The 17,650-nt window shown below is 40.3% G+C and overlaps 1 protein-coding gene across 1 annotated transcript in view; it reads left to right on the top strand.

Moving 5' to 3' along the window:
- The window catches only part of cfap61 (cilia and flagella associated protein 61), a 47,241-nt gene that overhangs the window by 2,565 nt on the left and 27,026 nt on the right, over positions 1-17,650 (top strand). Inside the window, exons 6-14 of the mRNA XM_063494683.1 lie at positions 2,265-2,397; positions 3,508-3,681; positions 3,955-4,037; positions 7,844-7,883; positions 9,054-9,190; positions 9,971-10,097; positions 11,265-11,342; positions 12,006-12,212; positions 13,629-13,757. Coding sequence (XP_063350753.1) covers positions 2,265-2,397; positions 3,508-3,681; positions 3,955-4,037; positions 7,844-7,883; positions 9,054-9,190; positions 9,971-10,097; positions 11,265-11,342; positions 12,006-12,212; positions 13,629-13,757 — 1,108 coding nt within the window. The remainder of the gene's footprint in view (positions 1-2,264; positions 2,398-3,507; positions 3,682-3,954; positions 4,038-7,843; positions 7,884-9,053; positions 9,191-9,970; positions 10,098-11,264; positions 11,343-12,005; positions 12,213-13,628; positions 13,758-17,650) is intronic.

The following is a 17,650-nucleotide window of genomic DNA, read 5'->3' as shown; positions in this document are numbered from 1 at the left end:
TGATGGAAAATTCAACAGTAATTACAATGATGGTAATTACTGTGAGTAATTACACTAGTTTTGAAAAATGTGCATACGAGAATTGTGACTGTTCTGATGGTGCATCACTTTGAATTGAGGGATGGTATTATTTCATTTTTGCATAAACCATCCTCTACTGAAGGATGCAATAAAGGAAGCCCTGAAGCATGTTTAATTTTTCATAGCTGTGTTAAGCAGGGCTTATACAAGTTTGTGGGCATGGACATGGGCAAACACAGCAAAGTATTCCTTCTTGTTACACTTCTTTGAAGTCTACCTGGAGGGCGCTTGCGTAGTTTGTATATTGTAAAGGTACCTGGATGTCTGCCCAGAGGCTCACACTCACTGTCTGACAATGAAATTTACATCACTCAAACACCAGTGGACTCACAGATGCAATATATAGACAGATGATATAGATAGATAGATATCTATCTATATATAGAGAGAAAGAGAGACAGAGAGGCTTGCAAAAGTATTTGGGCCCCTTCCAAGAGGTTTTCTTCCAAGATTGCCCTGTATTTGGCTCCATCCAGCTTCCCATCAACTCTGACCAGCTTCCCTGTCCCTGCTGAAGAGAAGCACCCCCAGAGCATGATGCTGCCACCACCATATTTGACAGTGGGGATGGTGTGTTCAGAGTGATGTGCAGTGTTAGTTTTCCGCCACACATAGCGTTTTGCATTTTGACCAAAAAGTTCCATTTTGGTCTCATCTGACCAGAGCACCTTCTTCCACATGTTTGCTGTGTCCCCCACATGGCTTGTGGCAAACTGCGAACGGGACTTCTTATGGTTTTCTGTTAACAATGGCTTTCTTCTTGCCACTCTTCCATAAAGGCCAACTTTGTGCAGTGCACGACTAATAGTTGTCCTATGGACAGATTCCCCCACCTGAGCTGTAGATCTCTGCAGCTCGTCCAGAGTCACCATGGGCCTCTTGGCCGCATTTCTGATCAGCGCTCTCCTTGTTCGGCCTGTGAGTTTAGGTGGACGGCCTTGTCTTGGTAGGTTTACAGTTGTGCCATACTCCTTCCATTTCTGAATGATTGCTTGAACAGTGCTCCTTGGGATGTTCAAGGCTTGGGAAATCTTTTTGTAGCCTAAGCCTGCTTTAAATTTCTCAATAACTTTATCCCTGACCTGTCTGGTGTGTTCTTGGACTTCATGGTGTTGTTGCTCCCAATATTCTCTTAGACAACCTCTGAGGCCGCCACAGAGCAGCTGTATTTGTACTGACATTAGATTACACACAGGTGTACTCTATTTAGTCATTAGCACTCATCAGGCAATGTCTATGGGCAACTGACTGCACTCAGACCAAAGGGGGCTGAATAATTACGCACACCCCACTTTGCAGTTATTTATTTGTAAAAAATGTTTGGAATCATGTATGAGTTTCGTTCCACTTCTCACATGTACACCACTTTGTATTGGTCTTTCACGTGGAATTCCAATAAAATTGATTCATGTTTGTGGCTGTAATGTGACAAAATGTGGGAAAGTTCAAGGGGGCCGAATACTTTTGCAAGCCACTGTGTATATATATATATGTATATATACATATACCTCCCTGAGCAAAAGTGATCATTCCACAGCACACCTGGTAAAGTTAAAGCTGAATTTATTTTCTTTTTGGCCACCAGGTGGCAGAATAACTTTCTCTCAGTAGTAGGAAGTACAGAGGGAAGCTCCACATGTTTCTTTGGCAGACTTTTTGCACCAGATACCCTTCCTCAGACATCCCAAAGGAATCTGGGGCTGTAGGTCTTTTGCCTGTCACGTGAATGCGTAAACCACTACACTACATAGCTGCACTGAAATGTTAGAAATGAACTTCTTTATCAAACTTCCACAAGATTTTACCTTCTTATTTGTGTCCACCCGATGAATTGTACCTTTTACAGTCTTACATGATATGGTACGGTTGTTCTTTTCCTGTGTTGTGTTATCTTTATCTGTTTTCTGTGTCGTTTTAAAAAATGTAGATATGTGAATGTATGAGTAACCAGATCTGCCTACAGGTGCAAATGAATAACATGAACCCAAAGCTAAATCTAAATGTAAAATCTTAATCTATGATCTAAAAGTGGATAAAGAGTGTTTGTACAGCTGCAGGGGTGACGATAACTGTCAGGCATCAGGGAGCCCATTCACACTACACAGGAGAAATAGAATAATAGAAATAGTACATTGACTGGTGGTCCTTTTAAGTGTAGGTGTCTCCATTTTTCCATTTTTCAGGGTTGAGGATCACAATGACATTATACCTCTGTTAGATGAGCAGACAAACCTGCTGTCTATCAGTCACCAGCCGTTCTTCCTCGCAGCGCTCATTGAGGCCGAGGACGAGGAGCATCACACCGCTGTTTGCGAGGTTTGTTCCAAGTAAAAGATTTTTTTTCTACTCTTAATTTTGGGTTAATCCTTGATCTAACTTGAGATAATACTATGTTCATCCCCTCCTGTGTGTGTGGTTCTAAGCGACTCATGTGTTTCATGTGTGTCTAAAAATATTGTAATAGCAGCTTTGTGATGACGAGTGACTGTCAGAAACCCCGCTGGGGTTCGTTCCCTCGGGACTTGGGAGACGACAGATCCTCCTCTCCCCTCCCCACCCGTTGGGCCGACATGTGTTTGTGGCAGCATATGGCAGATACGAGCTGATACCCAGCCAAAGCATGCTCTCACTGAACATATTGTGTCCAGACATCTGAAGCATTTTGGGCTTTTTGTCTGATTATGTTCAGCACAATCCAACATTGTCCCAGAGGGTTTTTTTCTCTTCAGTCCACCGCACGCCAGAAACTGTTTGTGAAGCTGCAGAATGTGTCGTTCAGTTATTTCCAGCTTACATCCTGTTTAGATGGTCTGTTAGTGATAAAAGCTTGTCTACTTTTGATCAGCAACCAAAACCAGCAAGACAAACTCGGTAGCTGATGCAGATGTGCACAGAAAAAATGCCATTTATCTTCAGTCCTGTTGAAGTTGAGAACAGGAAATGTGAAAGTAGTTATTCAGTGAAGTTTTAGGTGTTTTTTCAGACGCTATTTGTAAAGTCAGGAATTTCAGAATTATTTCTAAACCTAAATATGAAGCACGTCTATTTATTGAGTGCCTGGTGAATGCATTCAGGAACACAAGTAAAAAAATATAAAAACCTGATGAAATTTCTGATTCTGCGCTGCACCTTCCAGAGATTACCTACACACATCAGGGTTTCTGCTGGCTCACAACTGGTCTTTGGGGTCAAGACAGAAAGCTTAAGCTATGAGTTTGTGTTATCTTATTAAATGTAAGACTGAGCATTCTTGCGGTCATTTGATAAAGGTAAATCAAGCCTCAGACGCAGGCTTTTGTGTTGGCAAGAAAAAAAGGAGGAAAAACAGAGGAAGCCAGGAAACCAGAATAAAAGTGATAAACCACTGAGAGAAAAAGAAAGCAATGCTACATTAGTATGATCATACAGCATGTGTTTCTTCTGTAGATTAATGGAGTCACCGTTGGCTTCATCTGTGCCAGTGCTGATGTCAACCTGAAGTGGCTCATTGGCAGATTCGAGCTGAGTGAGTTTGACGGTTTGATCAGAGAGCAGAAAACAAAACTTCATAAGGTTCCTGCTCAGTCTGATGAAGATGAACATAGGCGGGCTGCAGAGCAGGTAAACAAACCAAACCTATCTCATATCTGAGAAATGATTAAACTTTTCTTATTGCTCCAAAACACTCCTAAGATGTTGGACAGCAAAATGTGATCACTGCTCAAAACAATATAAAGATGTGAAAATTAAGATGAAATGAAAGAAGCACCCTTCTCTGTTTGTCTATCTAATCCTTCCTTTTTTATTTTTATTGCTCAGATAATTTAAGAACAGAAGAACACAGTCGTACTGTACAGTCTGAAGTCTGTTTGTGTTTGTTGTCACACATCTCAGCAGGAGGAGGCTCAGCCAGCTTCAGAAAAATCCAACACCTTCTGTATTCAGATCTTTGTTATTAACAAGAATTATGAACTGAGGTAAGCTTTCAGAATAAAGCTGACATTTATTTCAGAATAAACCTTAAAACCGACAGCAAATACTTTAGATAAATGTCCTGCGTGTATTTAAAACCTGATGTATTACATCATTACTCTGGGCTCCACATCAGTGTGGCTGAGTTGCGTTTGAATCCTCACCTCATTCCCCTTCTTCCTCTCCAGGAAAGTGCCCCATTTCCCTGTGCTGGCTCTTTTCAATGAAGGCACAAAGCCTTCAGAACTAATCTTTAAAAACACTTAAAAACCTTGTGATTAAGCGATCCATTTCTTTATCACCATCACAGATGACCTTTTTTCCTCCCACACGATTCAAATGCAACATTTTCTATCCGGCACACTGCGCTGAGCATGCGTGTTTGTATGGTTTACATACTACCAGATCGGGAAAAACATGGCGATAGTGGGAGGATGTCGAACAAAATGCGGTAACTTGCAAAACGAAGAGACAAGCCATCTCACCATATATATCGAGTGTTGCAATATAACAAAAAAATTTTTTATTGTGATATATAGGTTTTCTTCCATCGCCCAGCCCTACTTAAAGTTGACCATTTCCATTTGTACTGTTGTCACAAAAAAGTGCCATCAGAGTTAATTCTTTTATAAGACATTCTACTAAACCACTGGCAAAGGACTTTTTTACTTGATGCTTTTAATGTCTGCCACTGGTCCCACACATAAACATGGACACACTCTGGATCCAGTTTTGTCACACGGTTTACCTGTTTATAACCTTAAAATGTACACGCAAACATGAGTACATTACCCCCGTCCTTCCCTCTTTACACGGGTTGCCTGTCTTTTAGAATTTATTTTAAAATTTTATTGTTTGCTTTTAAAGTTTTAAATGGCCAGGCCTGCCTACCTGGCAGAGCTGCTACACCTATACACTCCACAAAGGTCTCTCAGATGAACTGACCAGTCACTCCTTGTTGTCCCCATGTCAAGACTGAAACACCGGGGGGACAGAACTTTCGCTGTTGTGGCCCCCAAATTATGGAATAAGTTGCCCCTCCATATATTAGGCAGGCCCCAACACTTGAAATTTTCAAATGACTTTTAAAAACAAACCTTTTTTCCAAGGCGTTTTGGGGGTAGGACCAGAGTCAGCTTGTAGTCAGTTTTAGTCAGTTTTTGGTTGCTTTTGATCTTTTTTACTGTGTTAATTTTATTTATTTTATACTTTATTGTCTATTTTAATCATGTTTTAATATTTACTGATTCATTTTTATCTTTTTTTCATGTATTTATTTATTTCATTGCTTTTTAATTTTCTTTGTCCGTTTAATGTATGGTTTAACTTAACTTTTATCACAGTTTTTTACTGGAAAGCACTTTGGTCAACCATGTTGTTTTTAAAGTGCTCTATAAATAAAGTTGGATTGGGTTGGATTCTTGAACATAAAATTTTGGTCCACTGAAGGGGTTGTTTTGTAATGCCAGGTGACGTCTTTTTTTTTTTTTTTACACCTACTGAATGTCTAGTGTTGACAGCCGTAGGACCTGTGTATGGGCTATTTATAGTCCATATGCAGTTGTTGTAGACGACTTTGTTTTTATAATGCTTCTATAGGCTCTGTAGTCCCATGTTTTCAGAAGGTGGAGGGCATGTTTACTGTACAGAAACAGTTAAGTGTAAAGGAATGCAGAGTAGGAATCTCTGGTAGATTTGGAGCAGAAATGTCCTCAGCTTCTCACAGTTTGCAAAATGTGCGCATAGACAAATACTGTCGAGCATATAGACCAGTTCATACACACGCACTGGCACATACTTCTCATACTTCCCCTTGCAACGTCTCTCAGTCCTGCTACCAATCACAGCCAAATTCACTTCCTCTTAAAATCCTTAAAATGGGGGACTGCTCTTTTAAATCTCAGAATTCTGACTTTTTCCTCAGAATCCTGACTTTAATCTCAGAATTCTGGAAAAGAAGAAAAAAACACGTGCCCGCTCAGAATTCTGAGATTAAAGTCAGAATTCTGAGAAAAAAGTCAGAATTCTGGAAAAGAAGAAAGAAAACACTCAGAATTCTGAGATTGAAGTCAGGATTCTGAAAAAAAAAAGTCAGAATTCTGAGATTAAAGTCAGAATTATGAGATTAAACACAGAATTCATGTGCATGTGCATATAGCTATACATACCCTGTACAGCACAAAAGAAAAAGTCATAATTCTGAGATTAAAGTCAGAATTCTGAGTTTAATCTCAGAATTGGATTGGATTCTTGAGTTATTTAAATTCAGAATTCTGAGTTTAATCTCAGAATTCTGAATTTTCCTCAGAATTCTGACTTTTTTCTCAGAATTCTGGAAAAGAAGGAAAAAAAACAGGTGCCCACTCAGAATTCTGAGATTAAACTCAGAATTCTGAAAAAAAAGTCAGAATTCTGGAAAAGAAGAAAGAAAACACGTGCCCACTCAGAATTCTGAGATTGAAGTCAGGATTCTGAAAAAAAGTCAGAATTCTGAGATTAAAGTCAGAATTATGAGTAAAAAGTCAGAATTCTGAGTTTAATCTCAGAATTCTGACTTTTTTCCCAGAATTCTGGAAAAGAAGAAAAACAACACGTGCCCACTCAGAATTCTGAGATTAAAGTCAGAACTCTGACATCAATCTCAGAATTCTGAGAAAAAAAGTCAGAATTCTGAGATTAAAGTCAGAATTATGAGTTTAATCTCAGAATTCTGACTTTTTTCCCAGAATTCTGGAAAAGAAGAAAAAAACACGTGCCCGCTCAGAATTCTGAGATTAAAGTCAGAATTCTGAGAAAAAAGTCAGAATTCTGGAAAAGAAGAAAGAAAACACTCAGAATTCTGAGATTGAAGTCAGGATTCTGAAAAAAAAAAGTCAGAATTCTGAGATTAAAGTCAGAATTATGAGATTAAACACAGAATTCATGTGCATGTGCATATAGCTATACATACCCTGTACAGCACTTTGGTATGTGAAAACCGTACTTTATAAATAAATTATTATACTGACTTATTTAATTTACATATGTTATCCTCCCTGCTGTGTTCTGTGCATCGCTCCTCACTTTTTGTGAGCTTGTGTTGCCTGCTTTATTTTTCCCAACACTGCTTTCTGATTTTCTTGTGTTCATTTTTGGATTTTAAACATTTTGTGTCACTGTGATTCCTTTTGTGTTTGCTTTCATCATAAGCATCTACATTTATGTATATTTTAAGTAAATACCTGAAATTGTAGTATAAAAACACTTTAAGTCATAATCCAGATATAATAAAATGTTTAGTAAAGAATATTGAATATGTAAGTGATGTGCAGGCCATGGAAAAGTAAAGTAAACACGGCAGCTAAAGTTATTAAAAGGTATGAGGCAACTTCTGCAAAATTCACAGATGTCGACTGTCAGATATCACCGTTTAAAAATGGGGAAAATATTCAGAAATATTCCATGTTTTAATTAAAATATGTTTCTCACTTTTTGGAGGCTGTGACTCGGCAGCGCTGGTGGCAGCCGTCCAGAGCTACATCAGTCATATGCCGCGTTAAAGCAGGGAGAGTGACTGTTAGTTGGCTCCCGCTGAGCCCCCCTCACCGCCGCCTTACCTCCCAGCTGTTACTGAATATGGAGTCGAGTCGCTTCCTGCCGAGAGTGAGCACGTTATTAATGAGAGCAACGCTTAAAGTGACAGAGAGCTGAAGGCGAGAAGTCGAGATGGAAGCAGCGGGCAGATTGGTCGGACAGTTGTTCCACCACAGTGATCACCAGTTTGGCACAGACTTGTAGTTTCACTTAACTTCCTCTTCCTCTTCTCTTCCAGATCAGCGGACTTTATTCCTTTTCTGTTCCAGGTTTTCCCCGTGAGTATCATCTTTGCAAGTTTAAAGCTCTGTCAGATGTTCTCTACGTTATGTCAGTGACCCCTGGTTTTTCGCTAGGCCCGAGAGTGGTTCACATGCCTGAAAGTGTTTTTTTTTTAAGTACATTAAAGCTTTTTTAAACAAGTGAGAATGAACTTTCCAAAAGTTTCAGGCAATTAAGATGTTTAGTTATTTATTTTTTGAAGTTTTTTTTTTTTTTTTTTTAGCAATTTTTCAGTTGATTTGTAATTGATGATGTGGAAAAACAAGAAAAAAGGGCAGGGAACAACTACAGTTGGTAATCAGAGAAACTTTGTCTGGGAGTCTCCTAGTCAATAACTCCGAGCCACCCACACAGTGTACTTAAGAGGTGGCTATACCAAATGTAGCAACTAACTTAACATTAGCATTTTGGCCACAGCCAGTAACCAGCTAACCCTCAGTTATGTGCTAACACTAGTTGTCAGCTTCCATAAACCATATGGGTCCAACCCACAGGCACTGCTAATAAGTGCTAATTAGAAACAAGCTAGTAAAATACTAGAATTTCACTCAACAAAGCGAAGTACAAATTTCTTAGATGGTCTGTTCCGAACAGAAGACCGAAATCTCAAGGTTGCTCGGTACAACCTGCCTTGAAGTTGTGCTGTTTTGATGGCTAGGCCTGGAGAGAGAAGAAGAATCAATTTGATTTGGGGTTTTTGATCATTAAAAACTGTATATAAATAAAAATTGTATTACGTTCCTAAAACAAACAGAAATCACTGCATGGCTCTGATAGGTGCTCCACAGTTGGACAGGCACTGTAACAGGATGTGTCCATTGAAACAAATCAGTTCATGGAATTTCTTCTCTCCTAGATTTTACACGATCAGCTGTAAGTGGCATTATTGCAAAGTCGAACAGTTTAGAAACCACAGCGACTCAGTGACAAAGTGGAGGACCATCTAAAGTTACAGTGCTGAGCTGTATATTGCATAAAAGTCACCAATGCAGTGCATCCCAAACCTTCTCTGGCATTAACATCAGCACAAAACTTGCACGCCAGGAGCTTCATGCTGAGCATGGCCGTGCAGCTCCTTTTGGTGTAATTTGTAGGTGGCCCAGTGTTTTTGTCCATATATGGATTATTGTTCAGTTGTTGATGTGTGTTATCTTTGTTTGTGTCAGGACCAGAAGTTCTGCGTTATCACAGTTCTAAATCTGTCCACTGAGTTCCCCCTGTTGCAGAACTTTATCAGGGTGCCGTCAATTCCCACCAGCTTGTCGCAACATGAGCTCTATATCTTTCACCGCGATGGAGTCAGGTAAATCTCACAGCTCAAGTTTTGTTTGTTTCCCAAAATCACAAATGAACAACACCGATAGTGTATTTGAGCCTAATGACTCTGTCACTTTTAACATTTACATTTCCTCTAATATCCACTGGTGTGGTCTTCTGCTTCAAGGTTCAACATGTTTTGCATTCAGAGATGCTGTGCTGCATACCTTGGTTGTATTGAGTGGTTATTTGTATTGATTTGAACTCATTATATTAAATTACTGTTGCCTTCCAATCAGTTCGAAGCAGTCTGGCCAGTCTGACATCTGACAGCCACAAGACAGTTTAACTCAGAAAACTGAAGTTCACTGTATATTTTCTCTTTTTCTGACATTTTCTGCAAACCCTAGAAATGGTTGTGTGGGAAGACCCCTACTAAATCAGCAGTTTCTGAGACCAGACTGTCTGACACAACAGCCATGTCACATTCAGTGACTTAACCACATTTCTTCCTCCATTATGAATCTCTTTTTGAACTTCAGAAGGTTGTCGTGATCATTTCTGCAGCCCTACATCCATCATATTGCTGCCGTGTGATTGGCTCGTTAGATACTTGGGTTAGTGTAAAGTTGAACTTCTGTACCTAATAAAGTGGCTAAGTATGTTTAGTGAAATTTGAAAAATCATCCATGTACTCCTGCAGTGCTGAGCCCAAGAGATCAACACATTTAAAATAGCATCGATACAGAGCATGAACTGCTCAGTCATTTATATTATACAGACTCTTGTTTTTTTCTGTGGGGAAAAAAGTGTTTTTTCCCCACAGGTCTTTGAGCGTGAGGCCGGCCGTGGCTGTGGACCGCTCTGCTGTCTCTGCTCTGGTGAAGGATCTGAGTCTGAATGAGTCTTTGCTGCAGGACCTGGACCGCTACTACGAGGCCGGCTGTGACCGGGTCAGCCAACAAACACTGTTATTAACACACCTGCAGTCAGATTCACAAAGACAGATCTCAGCTGTGCTTTAGATCAGACAAATATTCACACATTCAGATATATCTGCTGAAAATGAGTTTCAACTACAAGTTGAAACAACTCGTAACAAGTTCTGTTTAAATAAGACTTTGACAAAACTGGATATGAAAATCACTTTAATATCAAGGTTGTATTTTAAGCAAAGAGGAACATCTACTTCATCTCATCTGTGAAATCAAAGAAGGTTTTTTGTGACTCTGAGATTAGCTTATTATGTTTGTAACTCCTGATTTTCTTCAGCCTTCATGTAACTCTCTGAAGTAAAACTAATTAATGATGATCCTGAAGCAGTAGTATCTGCTTTCTTTTCGTTAAAGATGCTCCAGTGTGTCCTCTGCTAAAGGAAGCATAAAAGCACCTTTCCTTACTCTTTAAAGAAGTCAGACAGCTCTTATTACAGCTGCCATGCAGATACTTCAGGGTCATTTCATTCATTCCAAACCTTTCTTAAACTAACTTGACTAACTTGACCGCAGTTCCAAAATTTAGGAAACATGGATGTTAGACAGGGAATGTTGGCAGATAGCAGGAAACAGGTAAGAGGAGCAGACAGGAGGTAATACAGGTGGAGGCAGGCAGGCAGAAAACTCTGCCCTGCGCACCAAAACAAAAACCAAGAGTTAAAAAAACAATATCATAAAATCTGAAACACATCCTGAGATAAACAAAGTCAAAACAGGACTCCAAACCCAGAGACGTCAACAAAGGGTTAATATAGTAAATTTAAGGCTAGTAAGACTCTTTTTGCTCCCCTTAACTTTAAAAAAATGAGATGGTGATTAATTTGGACCGTCGAGTGTAACTGGAGCGGTGTGATGATTGTCTTGGAATAACGAGGAATATCGGCTCGTGTGCCAGGGAACAGATTGGTGAGAATTCAGCTGAACGGATTTTCCTCTCTGACTGACACCCCAGCTGTCACTGCCGCAGCTCCAACACTGATAATTACTTCTCAAATGAGAATGCAGCCACTTCATGTGTATTCATGGCACTGGTCTCAGCTACAAGTAAAGTGCACTCTGCTCGTGTGTAGTTCAGTGGAATCACGGAAATTTGACGTGTTTTTGTTTGGTTCACTTGTTCCTCAGGATGCCGTTCCACTGCAGGCCTTCGTCACCCAGGCAGAAGCAGAGTTAGTTGGGATAGTAATCATCAAGGACGAGCAGGTACTAGAAGTCTGGTTTATTAGTAAAAGTGTGAAGTGTTTGACCATTTAAACCCCCATTCTGCCTTAAAGGAGCAAAAAGATCTCTAATAAAAGGTAAATGGAGTTGCCAGCGAGCTGTTTTGAACACTAGCCTGGCTATTCACTTCTTCTCTGACTAAAGAGCTGCGCTTTATATGATTAAAGTCTGGAATTTTTTTTTCCATTAGGAATTGTGCTTCATATTCATTTTTATGCTGCATCGATCTGCCGCTTTTATTTGTTTTTATTTATTATTTTTAATGCTAAATGGCCAATTAGGACACATTGTGGACATGGGATACTTGCAAAAAAAAAAGCAAACCTTCAACAACAACAGTTAAAACAATTAAACAATATAAATAATTAAGAAAATATTCTATTAAATAAAATACTAATTTGAAATAAGATAAAATAACATTAATTAAAGTTATATTAATAGCTTTAATTAATTCTTAATAATGTAGCTATTATATGACATGGCATACCAATACTTTATCATGGTCTAATAACACAGTAATAGGCAACAAAGGCAAAAGAACTGCAATAAGCAAAATGTACAACATAAAAGGAGAAAAACCTAAAATATTACTCCTGAAATTTGTTCCTCTGTCGTCAAGCTCACATGAATCTGTGTCTTTGTCAGGACATCGAGTACATCCGTGCTCACTACAACATCGAGAGCTTCATCTACTTCAGCCACCATGGCTACGATGAGCACGCTCAGATACTCCACTTCGTCCTCAAAACCACCGTCCAACACTTCTCCAAGAACTTCTTTAAGGAGGTTCTCCGGCAGGCTCGCAAATCCTGCCTGTACCTCCGAACCTACCCCCCCTACCACAGCCAGAAGGTGAGTGCACGGGGCTTCCAGGTCCTTGCTTAGCCCTTAACCACTGGGCCACTTCCAGCTGGGGTGCAAGGCTGCTCTGACACGTTTTCATTAGTGTAACAAACTAACGAGCGCACGCTGTAAAAAGTGTTAAAAAAAAAAGACAAATCCATTTTACACAGATCATGTGACTATAAAACCCCAGTCTAGGTAGCAAGATAGTGCATGCACAGGTAGTCAGTAAAGGTACACAATCAGTCTAGATGAGGGGTGTCAAACATAAAACCCAGAGGCCAGATTTGGCCTGGGAGTCCGGCCCACAGGTTGGCTTTGGAAAAGGAGTGCATATAGATTTTTAAGTTTTAACCGTATTTTCAGGCTGTATATGACCCACGCAACATGTCCTCATCCCATCACGTAACATACCAACGCTATGTAACAAATCGTCGGTATGTCGGTTTGTTATGCTTTCTGAGGCATGAGAGCCCTTTGGAATGAATCTATACATGTAAATGTGTTTTACGTTCTGATCATGAATCACTTTGGAAAACACTATCTGATAAAATAGTGCAACTGTACAGTAGGACATAATCATTGGCTGAATGCTGTCTGATGTTAATGGATTTTCAAAACATTTGCCTTCTTGTTTTTATGACAGGTGGTCTAATAAATTCGTTAAGTAATTCGTTAAGTAATTCAGTTTGTATTAGTTCTGTGTTGGATTATCACTGATTACTTTGACTTAAGTCACAGAAAGCCTGAATAAAGGCAGAGTTAGATTAGATCATCCCTCCAGCAGGAAGGGAAAATAAGCTGTTGAAAGCCAGGAGAAACAATTTTTTCACAACCCCGTAAAAACATAAATAAAACCAAATGTTTTTATATTGAGTTTTATTCATTTAATGGTTTCCTCTAATTCAGCAAACTTTTATTTATGGAGAGAGCAGGTTGGGTATGGATTGTGCTCCGTGGCCGTCTAACTTGATCAGCGAGATGGGTTTGTGGTCGTGTTGCGCCTGTCAGCAGGTCATTTTTTACAGCAGGCTGCCGGTCCCCGAGGTCGGGGCAGCAGGTGTCGACAGCGCTGCCAGCTCAACCTCTCCACGCCATAATAAGACATTTCCTCAACGTGTAGAGACCTCCACTTCCTCTGCTAATTACCTTCCACAAACAAGCACCAGATTGGGTGATCGTGATGTGAAAATGGAATAATGGCAGAAGATAAGCAGAGAATTAGCTGTGCTTGGGCAGTGTGTGTCAGTGGTGTAACGCTTGTATCATCTAACTCTTCACCCGAGCTCGTTATCACCACGTAGCTTTCCAGTTGCACCCCCCCCCCCCCCCCCCCAAAAGCCCCAAACTGATTGCTGTTTAACCTCCGATGGGATTTTCCCTTTCTGTGCTCACTGACTCCATGCCCTCTTTCTCTGCACTCAGAATTCCTGCGTCCACCATCTGCATTATGTCCTCAACTGCGCCGTCCCCGTCTGCCCACGACGCCAGATCATCTACCCGCTGGAGGAGCTTGGCATCAACGCCCCGTCTAGGCGGCTCACAGAGCACCAGGTGGGCACAACAGCAGCAGGCTGACAGGAAGCCTCCTGCCAGGGAGTTTAGATGGCAGGGAGCACAGCAGGGTGCGCATGTGGCCACCAGGCGGTGCTGTTTCAAAAGAGTTAAGACAAACTGTAGGTATGCAGGAGAAACTCACTGCTGGAGGATGAAGTGCACAGTTTGATGGAATGAACGTTCATGTTTTAGAGATGCTTCTGAGCAGCTTTTTTCCCCACACCTACAACAGTTTATCACATTCACTTTGAAACAAATGTTTTTAAACTACTCTACTGAGGATTAACTACAAAAGTCCTCCCACATTCATGTGCAAAAAAGCATGATGGACTAATCAGCACACAGTGTTTGGCTCAGAAGATGAGATTTAGTCTTTTAACTTTTAGGGAAATCCTTTGAGGATTTAACTGTCTCAGGCTCAAAGCTGTGTACACAAAAGAGCCAAGACTTCTCAGGTAAAACCTCACAAACACATCCAAACTGTTAAACCTCCACTCAAAATAGCAGATGATCATTCAGATAACACCTAGAACCAGTGAAGATTACAGCATTTGTTGCACCATTCATAAAAAATGTAGTGTGTATTTCCAGTTGTGCTCCAGTTTTACAGTTTTACTGATGAGATGAAATGAAATATCAGGATACAGTAAAGACCTGAGATTGTGGCTGCAGTCGTTCTTCCTACTTCTTTGTCCTAATTCACTCATTCAGATATGAAACAAACAGTGTTCAGCCCCATTGTCACCCTGAACTGGATAAGTGGAAGGAATGTATACTAAATCTTTGTACACTTACATTTGCTTGTATTGAATAGCTCATAAGACTTTATAAGTGGTCAGTTCCACATTACCCCAACATGGTTATGAGAAGCATGAATCAAGTAAACCTTATGTTGTTGTTATAGAAACGTGGAATGAGGTCATTTCTTTTGTTTCTTGTCATTGTGAGTCCATGTAAACAAATATGCCGTGTCACAGATTGCCCTTCCGATTACTTCACTGCCTCTCAGTGTTTCCATCCATTGCTGGAATCAACCTCAGACACCCTCCGAACCGGCATATATTGATTAAATTTCATCAGAGAACTGCTTAAGATCGGACTTCTGTGTTGTAGTTTTCCTCCAATTCTATCTTTGTGGTTCGCTTTTTTGTGTTTTAGTGTTTGAGAATGTGTTTAGAGTATTTTAGGGAAGGACAGATTGTGTCTGACTCAGTGAAAAGGGTTTAAGGTTTTGTTGAATGAGTGACACATTCTGCCGAGGACATCGATGATTTGGGTCCGAGAATGGCACTAAGGTTTTTGGTATGTTTATTGTTCCAGCATCTTCTGTGGCTTCAGTCTTATAGTCTCAGTCTTCTGTCTGTTCATGTAATCCCAGACTGACTCCATGATGTTGAGACCATGCCCTGAGGGGAGTCAGACCATCTGTCGCAGGTCTGTTCTTGTAACTAAACATACAAATGAAAGGAAAACCAGCACAGAGTGTTTCAGGCAGGTGTCGGGCCATCACTTTCCTTCAGATCAGCTTTGATGCTTTTTGAAGAGTAATACTCACCTGTTTGTGTGTCAGCTCAGCACTGATGATAATAAAAAGCTGAGATTAATTATTTGAAAGTGAGAGAAAACACTTGCATTATCTTCCACGTGCAGCTGTCACCTGCTGCCTGATTTTCACTATAAGTTGATTCAGTAAAGGGAAAAAGTGCAACAGAATAAAGAAAATGAAATGTTTGAGCATCGGTCACTTCAAAATGAAACTAACAGCCTGGGTTTTAGTACCTTGGTTTGTCGCTCTGTTTAAGGCATATTTTTTTCTGTAAATGTGAAGTGCCCCTTTTTAAGATGACTTCAGTAAAAGGTGGAGAAAAGCAGGTGAAAGTAGCCTGTGTGAATAATGGCATGGTTTCAGCTGTCAACCATGTTTGGGGCTTAAAGCCTGGCTGATTGATTTTAACATCCTGCACTTCAAATATTTACCCCATGTTCAGCAGCGCTCTTTCCACCTGAGGCGTCACCATGTACACTAACATGTTCATTTCACTCCATCACCCCCCTCCCCTCCCGCCAGCCCCATGCCAGTCATGATTTCCACGCTGCCATACTGATAACAGCTTCGCCTCCGAGATCTTTGTCCCAGCCTCCTCCCGATGTCGGCCCCGGGATGATTAATCAAATTTAAAGCACCTGTTCCCTCTCTGTCAATACGGGATCATGTTACGCAGTGCCGTGGTCATTGTGTGCGGCAAAGGTGAGGCACCTCCAGCGCGATAAGAGCGACTGCACCTGCTCCACCTCACATGCAGATGAGACGGGAGCTTTGTTCATCTGATTACCTCATCTGGTTAATTCCTGCAGTATTCAGACGGATGCATCTAGGCATTTAATTTTTCCTGTATATGATAACAAATGAAGGGTTTTTACATATAAAGTAAAGCTCAGTTTCAATAAATGTCGACCTACAGGAGCTGCATGAGACATCAGCTTAAAAATCACTGTTTTGTCTTATCTATTTTAAAAGTTAATAGAACAGACAAACTTGATATGCATGCAAACAATAATATGAGATGTTTTTTCTCTTCAGGGTAAAGGCTAGTCTAAATGAACCAGAAAACGGTCATGACATGATCTTATCTTCAAAATTAAGGCGCACATGATACTGGCAAGTCAGTGTCATCACCAAAAAGCTGTCACAGACTTTTCAGAGCCAGTGTGCTGCTCATTGTGTGGATGCCTCAAGGCATCCACACTATTGTTTTCCTGTTTCTCTTTATTCTTTATTATTCTGGTTGCTTCCGTACGTTTTTCGGCACTTAACTACTCCCACAGTTTTTATCCGATTTTCGCCATTCAAACTTTAAAAAATTCTGCTCTTTCTGCTAATTCCTGCTATGACTTTTGGTGCTCATAACTTCTATACTTTTTGAGATATTGAATTTTTTTTTGCAATATTTTTTGCCCATTTCTGCCATATCATCAGTGGCCTCACTGATTTTCCTTGCCGGGATGACCTGTGTTTTAGCTCAGTGAGATGAGCATCCGTTCTCAGACTGGGAGGCCTGGGTTCAAATCCCTCTTATGGCAACATTTCTTTCAGTTAACAGTTAAACTTTTTTTAACTCAATTTCAGCTTTTTCACCCCTTTTCAGTAAAATATTTCAGTTTTTTCACCACTTTTCAGCACAAATCCCAGCTTTTTCTGCTGTTTTCAGCAAAAACGTCTTTTCAGCAGAATTCTGAAAAGAGTTCTGCAGAACTCTTTTCAGCAGAAATTCTGCTGATTGAACTCTTTTCAGCAGAATTTTCACTTCTTTTCAGCCCAAATTCTGCTTATTCACCTCTTCTGCAAATTTTTCAGCGTTTTCACCTGTTATCACCACAAATCTCAGCTGTTTTCAGAAAAAACCTCTTTTGAGCAGAAATTCTGCTGATTCATCTCTTTTCAGCGCAACTTTCTGCTTCTTTATCTCTTTTCAGCAAAAATTCTGCTGAGTCACCTCTTTTCTGCAAAATTTTCAGTCTTCTCACCTCTTATCAGCACAATTCTCAGCAGCTTCTGCTCATTTCAGCAGAATGGTCAGTCTGTCCACCTCTTCTTTGTGAGAATGAGTTTGGCTCAGTAAGATGAGTAGCTGCCTTTAGACTAGGAGGACCAGGTTCAAATCCTGCTCAGGGTGACCTTTTTTTTTTTTTTCACCACCATAAACTTTTTGCAACTTTTCATCTTTTTCAGCTTTTCAGCAGACAGCTTCAGCGTTAAGGCATCCACACAGCATTTTCGCAGGAAATGCAAATTGTGTGGATGCCTCATGGCATCCACACTATTGTTTTCCTGTTTCTCTTTATTCTTTATTATTGTGTGGATGCCTCATGGCATCCACACTATTGTTTTC

This window comes from Pelmatolapia mariae, linkage group LG15 (genome assembly GCF_036321145.2).
Source record: "Pelmatolapia mariae isolate MD_Pm_ZW linkage group LG15, Pm_UMD_F_2, whole genome shotgun sequence".
NCBI lineage: Eukaryota > Metazoa > Chordata > Actinopteri > Cichliformes > Cichlidae > Pelmatolapia > Pelmatolapia mariae.
Note: the sequence above shows the minus strand (reverse complement) of the source record. Positions and strands in the feature narration are given on the sequence as shown.